At 49.5% G+C, this 17,281-nt stretch overlaps 1 protein-coding gene across 1 annotated transcript in view; it reads left to right on the top strand.

Annotated features, from left to right (window-relative positions):
* Positions 1 to 17,281, top strand: part of LOC308476334 (uncharacterized protein) — a gene marked incomplete at its 5' end in the record, with an annotated part of 72,506 nt that overhangs the window by 12,688 nt on the left and 42,537 nt on the right. Inside the window, one exon of the mRNA XM_081003878.1 lies at positions 16,638 to 17,071. Coding sequence (XP_080860004.1) covers positions 16,638 to 17,071 — 434 coding nt within the window. The remainder of the gene's footprint in view (positions 1 to 16,637; positions 17,072 to 17,281) is intronic.

Genomic DNA, 17,281 nt, shown 5'->3' with positions numbered 1-17,281 from the left:
ATTTTTGCAAAGCTGTTTCCCGTTATATAATGAATTTTGGATGCTGTATTTGTGTGCACAACCCTGCCTATTGACATCACTTTGCTCTTTCTGACACCTGACATGTTGATACATGTTTTAATCTAGTTTTTAGCTTATCTTTGGTTTTAATTATATTTAGAATGTTTTAAATAGTTGTTTTTAACTGCTTTTATTGTTTTATTCATTATGTAAACTGCTTCAAGGTTGGTGCCATATTAACCTTGCAAAGTAAATAAAATTAATAGAATTATTTGGCTCGGCAACTGCGTGGTAAAATTTGGAGCAGTGAGAATTTCTAAATGATGTTTTTGCCCTGACTTGTGTCTTTTTCTCTGAAAGTGCAAACAGGTTATGTATGCCTAAAGATGTGAATTGAATCAAATTTCTCCCCTTGCTTTAGTCATAATATGAACCCAACCAAAACCTGGCATAGTCATGGAATTTGTGGAAGTTGTGAAGAACATTTGGCACCCCAAATTAATCTTCTCAATTAGGGATCTTCTCAATTTTGCACCCCCTTGGCCCTGTGTGGAAGAACCGCATGCATCACCTATTATTATTATTATTATTATTATTATTATTATTAATCTGGCACTCTCCCCTCGCCACTGCAAAATATTATGGGACAATTATTTATCAGGGACTGGTACCAGAAAAAGCACTGACCTTAGTAACCAGTGACCATCAGAGTATATGGAATGTGTTCACCCTCAGGAAAAGTTATTCTATTTTTGTTTGTTTTAGAAGCAGAAGCAACTGAACGGTCACACGCTTGTTTGATTTGAGCCATGCCTTGCTACTTTTAAGTTTCAGATGAGCAGGTGTTGCCTTGTGAAATATCTTCCCTTCCCCGGCAGGGTGTTCTGTTTTATTAACCACATATTCTGACAGTCTTGCATTTCCCATCTTACCTACCTGCCTTAGATGAAAATAAACTTTCCGCTTGCATGCTGGTGTGCTGACGAAGTTCCACTTTCTTTCGTTGCAGGATGTCTCCCTGAAGCAACATGGTTGGGCTTTGGCCAAACTCTGACAAAGAGAGCTCTTAACAAAAACTGACAGTAGCAGCTAAGACGCAAGTTCCTTTCCTTGGTGCACGAGAACTTTCTTGAGGTGAAGTCATTTAGCTGCTGTCGTATGAGACAGCTGAGCATCTCCTGTCACCTCAGTTTATTAATTCTGCATGCTGGCCAGGCCATGGCTGAGGAACAGAACTGCTGGAGAAAGGGAAGCCATTTTGATTGCTCCAGGAGTTTTTGGACCATTACTGGTTATGGGTGCGAGATTTGCATTGCAGTAGATTGATCAAATTAATGTTGGGGATTGTTTGATTTTAAAATATATATATTGACCCAGTGTGTGGTAGCTGTGAAAAAGGCACTGATGTGAATTTATAGCACAGCCATGTTGCAAATAATGTGTACAGTTGTGGTCACCACACCTCAAAATGTCTATTGTTCGGCCGCAGAAGGCAGAGAAAAAGGGAGCCCAAATCATCAAGTAAGTAGATAAGCTCTCCTATGAAAAGCAATTATAAAATTGCAGGAGGTTAGTTTCAAAAAAAATGAACGAGGGGACATAAGGAATGTATGGACAGTGTGGTGTAAGTAAATAGAGAGGTTTTCTCCTTCTTATAAGGTTTTCCTCCTCTCTGATACTGAGTCAGGAATTTTTGCTTTGAGAAAGGGTATTAATATTAATATTAATAGTATTGTTATTAAATTAATTTTGTATACCGTCCTATACAATGAGGTCTCAGGGCAGTTCACAACATCAAGTTACAATATAAAAAACACAGAATGCATAAAAAGAATAATTCAAAAAGTTAACAATACTAGTTATTTGTTGTTTAGTTGTGTCTGACTCTTCGTGACCCCATGGACCAGAGCACACCAGGCACTCTTGTCTTCCACTGCCTCCCGCAGTTTGGTCAACCTCATGTTAGTAGCTTCGAGAACACTGTCCAACCATCTCGTCCTCTGTTGTCCCCTTCTCCTTGTGCCCTCCATCTTTCCCAACATCAGGGTCTTTTCCAGGGAGTCTTCTCTTCTCATGAGGTGGCCAAAGTATTGGAGCCTCAGCTTCAGGATCTGTCCTTCCAGTGAGCACTCAGGGCTGATTTCCTTCAGAATGGAGAGGTTTGATCTTCTTGCAGACCCTCAAGAGTCTCCTCCAGCACCATAATTCAAAAGCATCAATTCTTTGGCGATCAGCCTTCTTTATGGTCCAGCTCTCACTCTAGTTATTATAAACTAAGAAAAAAATACATTCCCCAGCAAAAGCCCCTAAACAAAAGCCCCAACCAAAAATAAAATCTAGAACACATAGAATTGGGAAAACAAAAAGGAAAGAGGAGAAAAGAACAAGAACAAATAACAAAGAGAAGAGAGAAAAGAAGAGAGAAAAGATAAGGAGCATTATTGTGTTCAATCACATGCAAAGAAGAGAATCTTCCCAGCTCTCACCTGGAGAAGCTTTACATTTCTGCAGTACAGTGGTGCCTCGCAAGACGAAATTAATCCGTTCCGCGAGTATCTTCGTCTAGCGTTTTTTTCGTCTTGTGAAGCAACCCTATTAGCGGCTTAGCGGATTAGCGCTATTAGCGGTTTAGCGGCTATTAAAGGCTTAGCGGATTAGTGGATTAGCTGTAAAAGGCTATTAAAGGCTTAGCGGCTTAGAAAAAGGGGGGGGAGCGGAAAAAAAAAATCTCAAGACTCGCAAGACATTTTCGTCTTGCGAAGCAAGCCCATAGGGAAATTCGTCCTGCGAAGCGCATTGAAAACGGAAAACCCTTTCGTCTAGCGGGTTTTCCGTCTTGCGAGGCATTCGTCTTGCGGGGCACCACTGCATTGCAACTTAAGTTCCCCCAGCACCTTCAGTGACGTGAGTGTACTGTGGCTCAGTTGTAAACAATGTGTGTGAGGAACGGGTGCTTAGCTTAGAAATGAACACTCTGCTGCAAGGAAAGGAGCAACAGGCAGCATTACTTTCACCACATGTTCAACAGGAAACATTAACCAAGTCAATACTGCAAAAGAAAACCAGCCAAGCCCGAGATGCCCATCTCCTTTGAAATTCAAAGAGCAGCGCTCAGCCACGTCCTTGTGTGACCTCAGTCTGGAAGAACAACCCAAGACCAGCACTGAGCTGATCGATGGAGAGAACAAACCACGTGAAAGAAGGAGGTTTCGGGGACTGGTGCTCTGAGAGCATGGGGGTGGAGTATATGTCCGAGGAGAGCATCGTTTGGGCAAGAACTCTGCACCCACCTGGAGCAGCATGTGTCTGATGGCAAAGCCCCACACCTCCTCTTTCTCTTTCCTCCTCATCACTCTGAACACCTAGACTGGGCATTTAGCTCTCAGGCACTTACACACCGGCTCTACCAGAGCTCTTTGGATTTTCTGACCTGTTAGAATCAGTTTTGAGGACCACCTGACTGACAATAAGTGTTGGAAATGTAAAGAGTGTGAGGGAACGTTCTTCCACCTCTGGTGGACTTGCCCTAAAGTGAAGGCGTTCTGGGAAATGATTTATAATGAATTGAAAAAGGTATTTAAATATACCTTCACTAAGAAACCAGAGGCTTTCCTTTTGGGTATTGAAATATACTCAGAGTCGCAAAGTGATTTCATGCTCTTTATTCAGCTCATAGTGGTGAGGAGGAATGAATAAATGTCCCCTCACAGTATCTGCTTTATATACATTATTTACACAATGGGCTGCACATGATTGGCTAATTCTGGAATTCTACTGTAAGCCAATCAGGTTGTGGATTCACTTCTATCTGGAGCAGGATTGGGTGGTTCCTGCCAACCAATCATACTGCTGCATTGTTCTAGGACCAATCAGACTGCTGCATTCTGAATCCTATTGTTCTAGGACCAATCAGACTGCTGCCTTTTGGATCCTATTGTTCTAGGACCAATCAGACTGCTACAGTTTGGATCCTATTCAACTCAGTACATAACACCCCTCCCCTCTAAGTTCCAGTCCTGCCCGGGAGGTCGCATTCATAGTCCTCAAGGTATGCCGGCGGCCTACGTGTGCGTTGTGGCCTGGGGTGTTCCCTGGTCCGGGCTCCGGGTTCTGGCTCGTGTTCCAAGGATGCTGGCTGTGATGCGGCTGTTTGGTCTGGTGCAACCGGCTCGCTCAGTCGTGGTTCTGGTTCCGGTGTCCTTTCGGCCTCACGGGTCCTCTCTGTATTTACTGATTCTGCCTCTCCTGCTGGCCCCTCCTGCTCTATGGGCCTCACTGCCCCGCTGTTCCCTTGGGACTCCTCTGACCTGTCCTCCTCCTGGTTTTCTCCCGGGAATCGTCGCCGTATCTGGTCGCAGTGGCGGCGCCAGCATTGCCCCCCATCCGTTAGCACCTCGTACGACACGGGGCCAGTGACCCTGGTGATTGTGGCGGGTACCCATGCTGGGCCTGCCCCAAAATTCTTTGCGTACACTGGGTCCTGGGCCTCGAAGGTCCGGGGGTTCCTGCCTTCCCCCACCACTATCTCATCCTGAGCTCTATCGGGGTGAAGGCGGTCCAATCTGATTGCAAGGCGCCGACCCATTAGTAGTTCAGCGGGGCTCCGGCCAGTCGTTGAGCTGGGGGTGCTGTGCTGTGCTAGAAGGAATGTGGCAAGGCGGTACTCCCAGTCCCCTTGCGTCATGCGGCGAAGGGTGTCCTTGGTGGTCCGCACCATGCGTTCTGCTTGGCCATTGGTGGCAGGGTGGAACGGCGCCGAACGGATGTGGCGGATGGCGTTCTGCGCTGTGAAGGTTTGGAATTCTCCTGACGTAAATGCAGTCCCGTTGTCTGAGACGAGAGTGTCAGGGAGCCCGTGGGTTGCAAACAGCCTGCGTAGTACCCGGATGGCTGCGGACGTGGAAGTGGACGGTACCAGTGCGACTTCCAGCCATTTGGTGTAGGAGTCCACCACTATGAAGAATGTTTTCCCCTGAAAGGGGCCAGCGAAATCCACATGCAGGCGTGACCATGGTGCTCGGGCGGACTCCCAGGACTGGACTGGGGCCCTTGGGGGATCTGGGCGGGATTCTTGGCAGGCCTGGCAGTGTTTGACCCAGGCCTCTATCTCTCCATCGATCCCCGGCCACCACACATAACTCCTGGCAAGGGCCTTCATTCTTACTACCCCTGGATGTGTCTCGTGTAGGGCTGTGAGGACCCTTTTGCAGAGGGGCTGGGGAACAACGACTCTGCTTCCCCATAACAGGCACCCCTTGTGGGCCGACAGTTCATGTTTGCGGGTTGTGTAGCCGGCGAATTCTGGCCCGGGGCTGCTGCTGGGCCATCCCCTCCACACCCAGTCCAGGACCCGGGAGATGACCCTATCTTTCTTGGAATGGTGTGCAACTTCTTGTGCCTGAATGGGGCGGTCGGGAAGCAGCTCCAGGCTCATAACCTCTTGTGCAGGTGCTGGGTCAGGGCCTGTTTCCGGTAGTGGTAGCCTGCTGAGGGCGTCCGCATGGCCCATCGCCTTCCCAGGTCGGTGAATCAGTGCATACTGGTAGCTGGCAAGGAAAATTGACCACCTGAGGACGCGAGGAGACAGCACTTGGGGGGTCTGCTTTTCGGGGGCAAACAAGCCAAGCAACGGCTTGTGGTCAGTCACCACGGTGAAGGGCCGCCCGTACAAGAAATCATGGAATTTTTTTACTCCCTTTACGATTGCCAGACCCTCCTTGTCGATTTGCGAGTAGTTCCGCTTGGTTGTGTTGAGTGTCTGGGAAAAGTACGCCACCGGTACCTCTCTTCCATCCGGGAGTTGGTGCCCCAGGACAGCTCCAATGCCATAGGGTGAGGCGTCGCATGCTAGCACCACCGGCAGCCTCTCGTCGAAGTGTGCCAAGACCGAGTTTGAGACAAGCAAGTCCTTGACTGCCTGGAATGCGGCCTCCTGGCGCTGGCCCCACACCCAAGGGGCCCGCTTGTCCAGGAGTCTGTGTAGGGGCTCCGCTACCGCCGCCTTGTGGGGAAGGAAGGAATGGTAAAAGTTCAATAGCCCCAAGAAGGCCTGAAGTTCAGTCTTGCTCTTGGGCGCTGGGGCATCACAAATGGCCCGTACCTTGTCCCCAGTCGGGTGGACCCCTTCTGCGTCCACCATAAATCCCAGAAAGTCCACCTGAGGCACTCCTAGTAGACATTTTTCCCGCTTCACCTTGAGACCCGCCGTCTGGAAACGGTGCAGAACGGTGCGGAGGCGGTCCTCAAACTCCTCTGGTGTGGGGCCGGCAATCAACACATCATCGAAGAAGGGGGTGACGCCAGGAATCCCTTTAAGGAGAGAGTCCATTATATTCTGGAATATGCCTGGTGCCACGCTGACACCGAATTGCAGCCGCTTTACCCTGAACGCTCCTCTGTGCGTCACAATCGTCTGTGCCTCTGCTGTGGCCTCATCTACTGGCAGCTGTTGATATGCTTGGGCCAAGTCCAGCTTGCCAAAAATTTTCGACCCAGCCAGGGTGGCAAGGACATGGCTGACCACTGGTACTGGGTATGCGTGGGCCGTGAGGGCCTTGTTTATGGTACATTTGTAGTCTGCGCAGATGCGGACCGAACCATTAGGCTTGACGGGTGTGACGATTGGGGTTTCCCAGGGAGCATTAGGCACCGGCTCCAGCACTCCTTGCTCTACGAGTCGGTCCAATTCCTCGTCTATACGGGGTTTCAAGGCGAACGGGACCCGGCGGGCCTTGAGCCTGACCGGTCGTACTGCGGGGTCAAGCTGTAGTGCAATGGGGGGGCCCGTATACTGTCCCAATTTCCCATCGAAAACCCCTGGAAATTCCTTGCATATGGCGTCCACGTCCACTTGTAAGCTAGTGTGGTTCACCCCGGTGACAGCTAGCCCCAGTGGTCCAAACCATGCCAATCCCAGTAAGCTAATGTAGGGGCCCTTGACCACAAGCAAGTCCAGTTGCCGCGTCCGCCCTCGGTATTGCACCCTGAAGGTCCCCACCCCCATTGTGGGGACCTTACGTTTCTGGAAGTCCCGGAGGGTGAATGGGGCCGGCCTGAGTTTGGGACCCCCAGTGGGACACAGTTTCCTTAAGGTCCTTGCCGAGATTATGGATAGAGTTGAACCCGTGTCAAGCTCCATGCGGCATGGGGCCCCCTCTATCTGTACCTCTACATAAATTTTCTCTACGTTGGGGTGGGGCAACTGGTATACCTGGAAGTCCGTGAGCTCCGTCGAGTTGCCTTGGTGCGTTGGGCCCCGGGACCTGGGGCTCTTGGATTGGTCATCTGATGCCTGGTGTCGGGTGGGCCGAGCCCGACACACCCGGGCGATGTGTCCCGATTTTCTGCACTGCCTGCACTCTGCGTTGCGGAAACGGCAGGTCCTCCTCTCGTGACTCTCCCCGCAGCTTGCGCAGTTCCCTCCTTCTCGTCGAGGCAGCTGTGGTCTGTGCGCTGCTTGAGTGCGCTGCTGTACTCGGTGCACCTCCTCCCTGTCGGATCCTGAGTCGTCGGTGAGGTCTTCATGGTGGACCCTCGGTTGGGATGGCAGGCTCGGCCGTGCCTCTTGGGTCGACCTCTCGGCAGCTTCTGTTGCCAGGGCCTCCTCCAGAGCAACCTGGAACGTTAGGTCCTTCTTAGCGTAGAGGCGTCGTTGCAGCTTCTCATCCTTCAGGCCACCGACGAGGCGGTCACGAAGCATGTTCTCCAGCTCTGGGAAGTTGCAGAACCGGGCGGCTTGGCGGAGAGAGGTCACAAACCCAGTTATGGTTTCCCCAGGGGCTTGCCGCTTTGCGTAGAAGGCATTTCGACGAGCCACCACTGAGGGCTGCGGCGAAAAGTGCCCCTTCAGCTGTTCCATTATTGTTTTGTATGGAACAGTAGCGACGTCTTCCGGCGCAAGGAGAGCCCGGGCGATTTCAAACGTCTCCTCTCCGCAGACGCTGAAGAATATCGCCCTCTTCTTGGCGTCTTCTTCGTCGGTGACCCCTTTGGCTTCTAGGAGGAAGGTGAAACGGGAGGCGTACGCTTCCCAGTCTCCAGATGCTGGGTTGAATGGCGAGAAGCTGCTGTTGGCTGCCATTCTGAGTTCCTTGTGCCCCGGAGCTGAAGCCTGGATACACGGTGCGAGGCAGCGGTGCGGCAGTTGGCGGTGCTGCGGTGCTGTGTGTGGCAGTCAGCTCAGCGGGATCCCATCCTCGTCGCCAGTGAAATATACTCAGAGTCGCAAAGTGATTTCATGCTCTTTATTCAGCTCATAGTGGTGAGGAGGAATGAATAAATGTCCCCTCACAGTATCTGCTTTATATACATTATTTACACAATGGGCTGCACATGATTGGCTAATTCTGGAATTCTACTGTAAGCCAATCAGGTTGTGGATTCACTTCTATCTGGAGCAGGATTGGGTGGTTCCTGCCAACCAATCATACTGCTGCATTGTTCTAGGACCAATCAGACTGCTGCATTCTGAATCCTATTGTTCTAGGACCAATCAGACTGCTGCCTTTTGGATCCTATTGTTCTAGGACCAATCAGACTGCTACAGTTTGGATCCTATTCAACTCAGTACATAACAGGTATTGTCGGCCAAGGGGTGGTAAAGAAGGACCAGACATTTTTTATGTATGCAACAACAGCAGCAAGGATACTTCTCGCAAAACACTGGAAAACTCAAGATCTACCCACACTGGAAGAATGGCAGATGCAACTGATAGACTACATGGAACTGGCTGAGATGACTGGCAGAATTCGTGACCTGGGAGAAGAGAGGATTGAGGAGGACTGGAAGAAATTTAAGAATTATTTACAAAAATATTGTAATTTGAGTGAATGCTAAACAGGATGCTAGATCAAAATAACTGAGCACCACTAAATTTAGAGGATTTTAAGAAAATAAGTAAGATTGTGAAAATATAACTCCTTTTGAGAACTAGAAGATTATGAAACATAGAAGGGATATAAGAATGTAAATAAGATAATAAATTGCTGACAAAATGTTATGACGATGAAAGTGGGAGCGGGAGATGTGAGGAAGTCCAAAGAAAATGTGAAATTATGTTAAGATAAATGTTACATTGTTTATTATGTTTATTTCTATTGTAAAACCCAATAAATTGTTTAAAAAAAAAAATAGAATCAGTTTTGAGGACGGATGCAAAATCTGTGACTTAGAATTTAGACACACTACTAGCTCCACCCCTTCCAACCCACAATGCCTTAGGAGAATATGGCGCTTGCTGTGATGTCACAGTGGTCCGCATTTCCTAGCCCCGCCTGTCTTTGGCCAACCAGGGTGGGGAACGTTTCTTTTATTTTCTGACCTGTAGCATATAAATGTGGCGCTGTTAACTTTGCCTTTCTGCTCTACCCCACCCACCCACTGCCATATAAGAGTCTCACTAGTTTCCCCTTTTCGTAAGTTGGGCTTTATGCAAAACTAAGTGTTGGGATTAAAATAGTTGATGGGAGAACCAACACTAAAGCATGCTTAATGAAGTTGAAAGGCTATAATCAACTGAATTCACAGCTTTACTTGGACTGTACTTTTTCATTGAAATACATGTAGTTATTTTAAGACATGAAAATTGAATAGCATACTTTTTTGGTGGGGGGATAGAGGAGCAGGCGGAATGAAGGCACTGAAAACAGCAGCATACTCATTTAAGCATACCCAAACAGCCATTGCGCTGGATGCCTTCATTATGTTTCACTGGTGCTGCATCCATTCATTATGCTCCCGACTAATTTTAATGGACAATGTATTTTGAGAAATGGATTCCCTTCCCCGCACCCCTGGAAACTTTGTTGTTGTTGTTTAGTTGTTTAGTCGTGTCTGACTCTTCGTGACCCCATGGACCAGAGCACACCAGGCACTTCTGTCTTCCACTGCCTCCCGCAGTTTGGTCAAACTCATGCTGGTAGCTTCAAGAACACTGTCCAACTATCTCGTCCCCTGTCGTCCCCTTCTTCTTGTGCCCTCCATCTTTCCCAACATCAGGGTCTTTTCCAGGGAGTCTTCTCTTCTCATGAGGTGGCCAAAGTATTGGAGCCTCAGCTTCACGATCTGTCCTTCCAGTGAGCACTCAGGGCTGATTTCCTTCAGAATGGATAGGTTTGATCTTCTTGCAGTCCATGGGACTCTCAAGAGTCTCCTCCAGCACCATAATTCAAAAGCATCAATTCTTTGGTGATCAGCCTTCTTTATGGTCCAGCTTTCACTTCCATACATCACTACTGGGAAAACCATAGCTTTTACTAAACGGACCTTTGAAACTATCTCAGCAGAAAACATCCAGCCCACATCACTGCTTAAGACCGGTGTATCTAATCCACAGCCTCCAAGCCATTTTTTCCCCTGCCCCACCCCAAGGCTAACTGGTTCTGGCAGCAGCAAATAAAGTAAGAGCAGGCAATGACTTTTTAAGGAGAGTCTGATACGTGCACGACTGCACACATGTGCATTGCGCCAAACTGAGAAATGACCAAATAAATAAAAAATATCACAGAGGTGTTACAGGCTGTTTGCAGGCTTTTTCAATGAGTGTTCCAATTATACATGATTTCATGCAAGCCTGTGGTCCCTCAGAACGTAACCCCCCACACAAAGCAGTTGCTGCCTGTAGATACACATTTGGCTGAGGAAAGAAGTTTAAATCTCTCCATCCAGTCAAACACTCTGTGGAGGGTTTGTTTGCTTGGTCTTTTTTTTTTTTTTTTTTTTTTTGCAAATCACCCCCTTTCTGGACTTTCAATTGATCATTTGATGATCAATGAAGAGGTGATAATCCCCTTCATCAATTGGTCCACACCGATCACATGGGGCAGGGGGCTGTGTGCCTTTATGTAAGAGAGAGCGGAGGGGTGACCACACCCAACTTTGGTATGCAGCCCTCAAAGAATTGGACCAGGTTAGACATTCCTGGCTCAAGGGTAGAGAGCTAATTCGACAGTGTCTGAATATAAAAAAGTTGGACCATTAAAAAACCAAGTGGAAGGCGACCCTACTGCGAATCAAAGAATTGGGCCCTCTCTCCAAGCCAAGCCAGAAGGAAAGCACAACTAAACAGAACACCCCTCCTCCTAATCCTGAACTCAGTAAGTTAGTGCCAATAGAATTATAGCCAAAATGAAGTCAATGAGAAACAAGAATGAGGAACCCAGTGAGAACTGGGTATGCTCACTTGCCCCATAGTTTTGAGTAACTGGGAAGGGGTGTGGAAATGGAACGGACTGTACTGGAACTGAACAGAGCTTCCCAGTTGGGACACTGGAAAGGAGCTATCTGCACTGCTTAATGTTGGTCCCTGCATTGACAGCAGTGGCCGGCCGGTGACTTATTGGTGGGATTTGCTTGTTTCTTTAATGAAGATTGGGATGTGGGTGGCGCTGTGGTCTAAACCACTGAGCCTAGGGCTTGCCAATCAGAAGGTTGGCGGTTTGAATCCCCGTGACGGGGTGAGCTCCCATTGTTTGGTCCCAGCTCCTGCCCACCTAGCAGTTCGAAAGCATGTCAAAGTGCAAGTAGATAAATAGGTACCACTCTGGCAGGAAGGTAAACGGCGTTTCCGTGCGCTGCTCTGGTTCGCCAGAAGCGGCTTAGTCATGCTGGCCACATGACCCGGAAGCTGTCTGTGGACAAATGCCGGCTCCCTCGGCCTATAGAGCGAGATGAGCGCGCAACCCCAGAGTCATCCATGACTTGAGCTAATGGTCAGGGGTACCTTTACCTTTTTCATGAAGATCACTGAGCAGATTCCACAGTGTAAGAATAATAATAATAAAAAACAGTGACTAACAAATGCAATCAAACCCCACATATTACAAACTATGATCAAAATATAGTGCTGATTAAAACAATTCAGAACCACAAGAGAACTTTACTATGGAAACCTGTAAAAGCCGCCAGATTGGGGATTGATGGCTTCCTTTCAAAGACTGGGGGCAGAATTGGTGTGTGTGTGTTAACCCTGCCATTTTTTGCTGCTGGAGATTTTGCAAATATGTTCTCATTCCTCGTAATAAAGACCATAAGTGCATTCTCTTATTCAAGAGCCAGATTGCTCATACACTGGCCTTCGCCAACACCTACGGTTTCATCCCATTGGCCTGCCTTCGACACCAGACAATTCTGAACACTTTAAGAACAGCAAATAACAAGAGTGCAAAGGCGTAATACAGAGCTCAGCAACAGCATATTAGAAATCTATGGCCAATTTATTTCCCAGAAACGATGATTTGCCTGGTGAGAGACATTTGGGAGGGAGAGAATATCTGTCATACTATTTGTAAGTGAGTTGCATGCCTTCCCATTAACCGTGCAGCACAGCACACTCCAAGATATCAGAAGAACAAGTGCTTTATTTAGCAGTGGATAAAAGGGGCCAGCTCTGATGCTGGCTTGCACAGAACCGATCTGGCAGAGGGCTGGAATATACACACACACACCATAAATCTCACCCACTGAGTCATAGGTCATCAAATGGTTGTGATCAATCTCCTTTGGGACCTCCCCTTCTCTGCCATCTTTTCCATCAAGGATGGTGAAGAGTTTCTTCCCAGCCATGATCCTCTGGAAGCCATTGACTTTGGGGACAGAGAAGTGTTGTCCCTTGAAAGTCTTACCAAGGTCCTTGGGATCAAGACACACTCATTATTCTTCTGTGTAATAATAACTGAACTACTCACGCATGCTGGAAGGTTAGTCGTTATAGAGGTGACCTCCATAGACTTGAGAGGCTTCTGTTGCTCTATGAGCTCAGTTGGTAGAGCGTGTCTCTCTTAATCTCAAGGTCGTGGGTTCAGGCCACACATTGGGCTAAAGATTCCTGCATTGCAGTGGGTTGGACTGGATGACCCTCATGGTCCCTTATAACTGTACGATTCTATGGATCTATGATGGTGTGGGGAAACTTCTTGCATTTATGGACAACAGGGGCCCACAGCCACATCCACATAAATATAAAGGTAGAGGGACCCCTGACCATTAGGTCCAGTCGCGGATGACTCTGGGCTTGTGGCGCTCATCTCGCTTTATTGGCCGAGGGAGCCGGCGTACAGCTTCCGGGTCATGTGGCCAGCATGACTAAGCCGCTTCTGGCGAACCAGAGCAGCGCACGAAAACGCCGTTTACCTTTCCGCCAGAGCGGTACCTATTTATCTACTTGCACTTTGATGTGCTTTCGATCTGCTAGGTTGGCAGGAGCAGGGACCGAGCAACGGGAGCTCACCCCGTCGTGGGGATTCGAAACCGCCGACCTTCTGATCATCCTAGGCTCTGTGGTTTAACCCACAGCGCCACCCGCGTCCCTCCACGTAAATATAACACGCACCAAAAAGCATCCCAGGCCAGCAAAAGCACCAGAATACGCTCTAAGGAGATTATCTTTAGAAGCGGGCAATTGTCATGTGACTTCATGCACATACTGGACCAGATCCATAGTCTCACCTGCTGCAGAGCCTAATAATGCCATATCTCCTTTAGCAGTGATAAAAAAAACGGTGAGAGCTGCCTCAAATGCACCTGTCCACTTCGAAAGAAATATGCTTGCCGGGAACAATCCCTGTGGAACACCAGGAAGCCCTGAATGCTTTTTGCCCTGCTCTCTGTCTTGCCAATGCAGTGCCCATGCACCAAGGAGTAAGGTTCTCCTTCTTAATGGGTTAGCTTGTTTTGTCCTGCATGGCTTTGCAAAGCGATGTTTTGTGGAGCAGCCGAAGCAAAAGCTTCTGAACACTTGGACAGCTCCTGGGACTGTTGGTGGAGCCCCAACCCAGTTTGTGCAGCACTTCCCTTGCGCAGCAGACATAGCAGGGGACTTCATGGCTTTTTGCACTTCGGGGGTGGGTGGGTGTGCTTCTGTTTATCCTGAGCTCTTGCATACATTTTGTCTCTCTGCAGCTCTAAGCGCTCACTGCTTCTTCAGCTCGGCAAATGTTGACAGCACAACTGAGGGTCAAGTGAGGGTCTCTTAGCAACCTAGCCCTCAGTGAGTTTCTGAGTTTACTCCACAGACAACAGGATTCACATCAGTCTGCAAAACCACAAGTTTGTGTAATCGCCTTTAAATCTCTGCCACAGAGACCAATGCTTCCCCACCCAATTCCATCTAACCTCTTGTGTCTCTCATAAGTCACACTATTTTCTTTCTTTTCTTTATTTTGGAGCAGAGCAAGCCTCAAATTTGCTGGGAACAACAGACACCTTTTGCTTTTCAGCTTCATCAGTGAACTGAAAGATACTGAAAACCTCCCTGGTGTCTTCTCCAGACGCATTCAGCAAAAGGGCAGATTGGAATCTGTCCAAAGACCTGCTCCCACCTTATCCAGTTCTTGGTCACATTGCTCTGAAGCACCAGCTGTCCCAGGGACTCTGTTTGCCCCATAGTCACTGTGCTGGGGTGTCAATGGAGAGCAAGACCAACTCTGACACAATATAATATTCCTAAGTGGCATCAGATATAGAGCTTATCCACAACTCTGTTTGCCTCTATTGGAAACCCGATATTTAGCCCTGAATTGGAATAAATGGCAATTGGGTTCCTTCCCAGAGTGCTATTTGTTCCAATTCAGTGGTGTAGCGTGGGGGGTGCAGGGGGGCCGGCCGCACCGGGCACAACATCTGGGGGGGGGGGCGCAACATCACGGGTTAGGGGGCGCAAATTACTTGCCTTGCCCCGGGTGCTGACAACCCACGCTACGCCACTGTTCCAATTTATCACTAAAGAGTGGGTTTTCTGGGGGAAAGTGGCAGGGCAAAGGCAAAACTGCCTAGAAAGCACAGGGACTAGCAGAAGTGTGGATGAGTTCAAAGTCAGTAAATCATGCTTTGTTATATTAAGTCCAGATATTACATGTGTTGCTCTCCGAAAAACACCCCTCTTTAGTTATTGGCTTTTAAAGAGGTGTCACAAAAGGGCTGCAAAGTGTCAGATATTGAAATTGTTGTGGAGATGTGTTTGTGTGCTTGCCGTTGTGCCGTTTGCTGCTCTACCTCACAGGGACATAGGAAGCTGCCTTACTCTGAGCCAGCCCCTTCGTCCATCCAGCTCAGGATTGCCCCAAACTTTTCCCCTGCCTCACGGACCACTTTAAAAATGCAGAGAGTCTTAGAGGACAGCTTCTGCTTCTTTCAGCAATTGCAGCATGCCGCCCTAGTTGCTATATGACTCTTAATCACATTGATACTGCTTCGCTTATTTTTCATGTTGCCTTTTATTATATTGCAGTTCAAATTCCATACCGTGCCACAATAATAAAACACAAGCACCAAAAGGAAGCAATAACGACGAAGTTAAAAAAATAATGTGAATATTTCACGGACTGCACCTGCCATTCACAGATGCTGCACCTGATGTTCTTCAAATCCAATGGCAACTAACCACGACATTATTATTATTATTGCTCTTCTCTCCATTTGCACCAGGGATGCAGGTGGCACTGTGGGTTAAACCACAGAGCCTGGGACTCGCCGATCAGAAGGTCGGCGGTTCGAATCCCCGCAACGGGGTGAGCTCCCATTGCTTGGTCCCTGCTCCTGCCCACCTAGCAGTTCGAAAGCACAAAGTACAAGTAGATAAATAGGTACCACTCTGGCGGGAAGGTAAACGGTGTCTCCGTGTGCTGTTCTGGTTCGCCAGAAGCGGCTTAGTCATGCTGGCCACATGACCCGGAAGCTGTACGCCAGCTCCCTCGGTCAATAAAGCGAGATGAGCGCCGCAACCCCAGAGTCGGCCACGACTGGACCTAATGGTCAGGGGTCCCTTTACCTTTACCTTACCATTTGCACCAGTTCACTAGTGTGGTGTAGCACTCAGGATGCCAGACCAGGGTTCAAATCCCCACTAAGCCACAATGAAGCTTGTCGTCTTCAGCGACAGCACCATCTAAACCGGGGTTTCCCACACTCAGGTCTCCAGCTGTTTTTTGGACTACAACTCCCATCATCCCTAGCTAGCAGGACCAGTGGTCACGGATGATGGGAATTGTAGTCCAAAAAAACAGGTGGCGACCCAAGTTTGGGAAAGGCTGAGCCTCTCAGGGTTGTTGTTGGAGTTCAGATAAGGAGGGGGAGAACCAGGCACCTTGAGCTCCTTGGAGGAAAAGGTGGGCTAGAATTTAAACGCCAGAGAATGGATTTAACAATAATTAGAGCCTGTCCTGCCACCCAGGCGAAGAGAGCTGATTCGCAGTGTCACGAAAAGGCCAGCAAATTGTTGGTTGCCTAATTGGTCATTGTTGTCTTCTGCGCACTTCGACGCCCTTCAGGAAGGAAGGCGCTTGTGTGACTTAAAAAATTCAACAACCCCCCCCCCCCACCTCAGGTCGTCACCAAAATAACTTGGTTATATCGCCTTGGGCGCGCATTGGGCTGCCTGCGGTGCTGGCCCTACTCCGAGTAGACCCATTGGAAGGAACGAACCGAACTTGGCCAGGTTTCTGAATCCCAACGCAACTTGACGTGGTTGAGGCGGGGAGAGGAGGAGGAGAAATTTACGAGTCGCCCGCCTCCCCCCACTGCAGCAAAATGGTTTGGGCCAACCCCCTGACCCGAATCCCGAATCCCACTCCTCGGGCGGAACCACTGGAGAGAAAGGGGCTGCAACTTCGGAGCCACGTCGGCGCGCGCGCTGACCCTTGAGGGCGCCAAGAGGCTTCTCCCCTTCCCCCCTCCCTCGGAAAGTGGGCGGGGGGGCGGAAGGACCCCTCCCTCCGTCTCTCTCCGCCCCCCTCAGGTATGGAGTTCCTCAGGAAGCGCCTCAGCCCCGCCGCCGCTCGCCGCGGAGCCCGCGCTTTGCGCCCGAAGGAAGGCGCGCGCTGAGACCCGCGTCGTCTCCAGCGGCGGCGAGGGGACTTTCTCTGCCTTTCTCCCAGAGATGCAACCATCGCCCGGGGTCGGCTGAGGCTTCTCTCGCCAGCCCCGCTTCTGGTCGCCGCTACCGCCGCCCTTCCTCGCCGCAGCAGCCGCCTCTCGGAGCCCGGAGGACCATGCGGAGAGAGGCGGGCAAGGAAAAGACGCCTCCGGGGCTCTGGCTGCCGTGGCTGCTGCTCCTCTTTCCCTCCTCCGCCGTGCACGGTGAGTGGCCAGCCCGTTTCGGGAGCATCTGGGGAGCGGGGAAGCCGGGGCACCCCCCCTGCCTCGCCCCTGTCCCATTTGGCTCAGTACTGCCTGCACTGACTGGCAGCGGCTCTCCAGGGTTTCAGGTGTGTGTGTGTGAACACACTTCATAGCCTTACCTGGAGCGGCCGGGGATTGAACCCGGGCCCTTCTGCATGCCAAAGGGAT

This window comes from Podarcis pityusensis (assembly GCF_964106645.2).
Source record: "Podarcis pityusensis genome assembly, chromosome: 4".
Classification (NCBI taxonomy): Eukaryota; Metazoa; Chordata; class Lepidosauria; order Squamata; family Lacertidae; genus Podarcis; species Podarcis pityusensis.
This window is presented reverse-complemented; position numbering and strand designations above follow the sequence as displayed.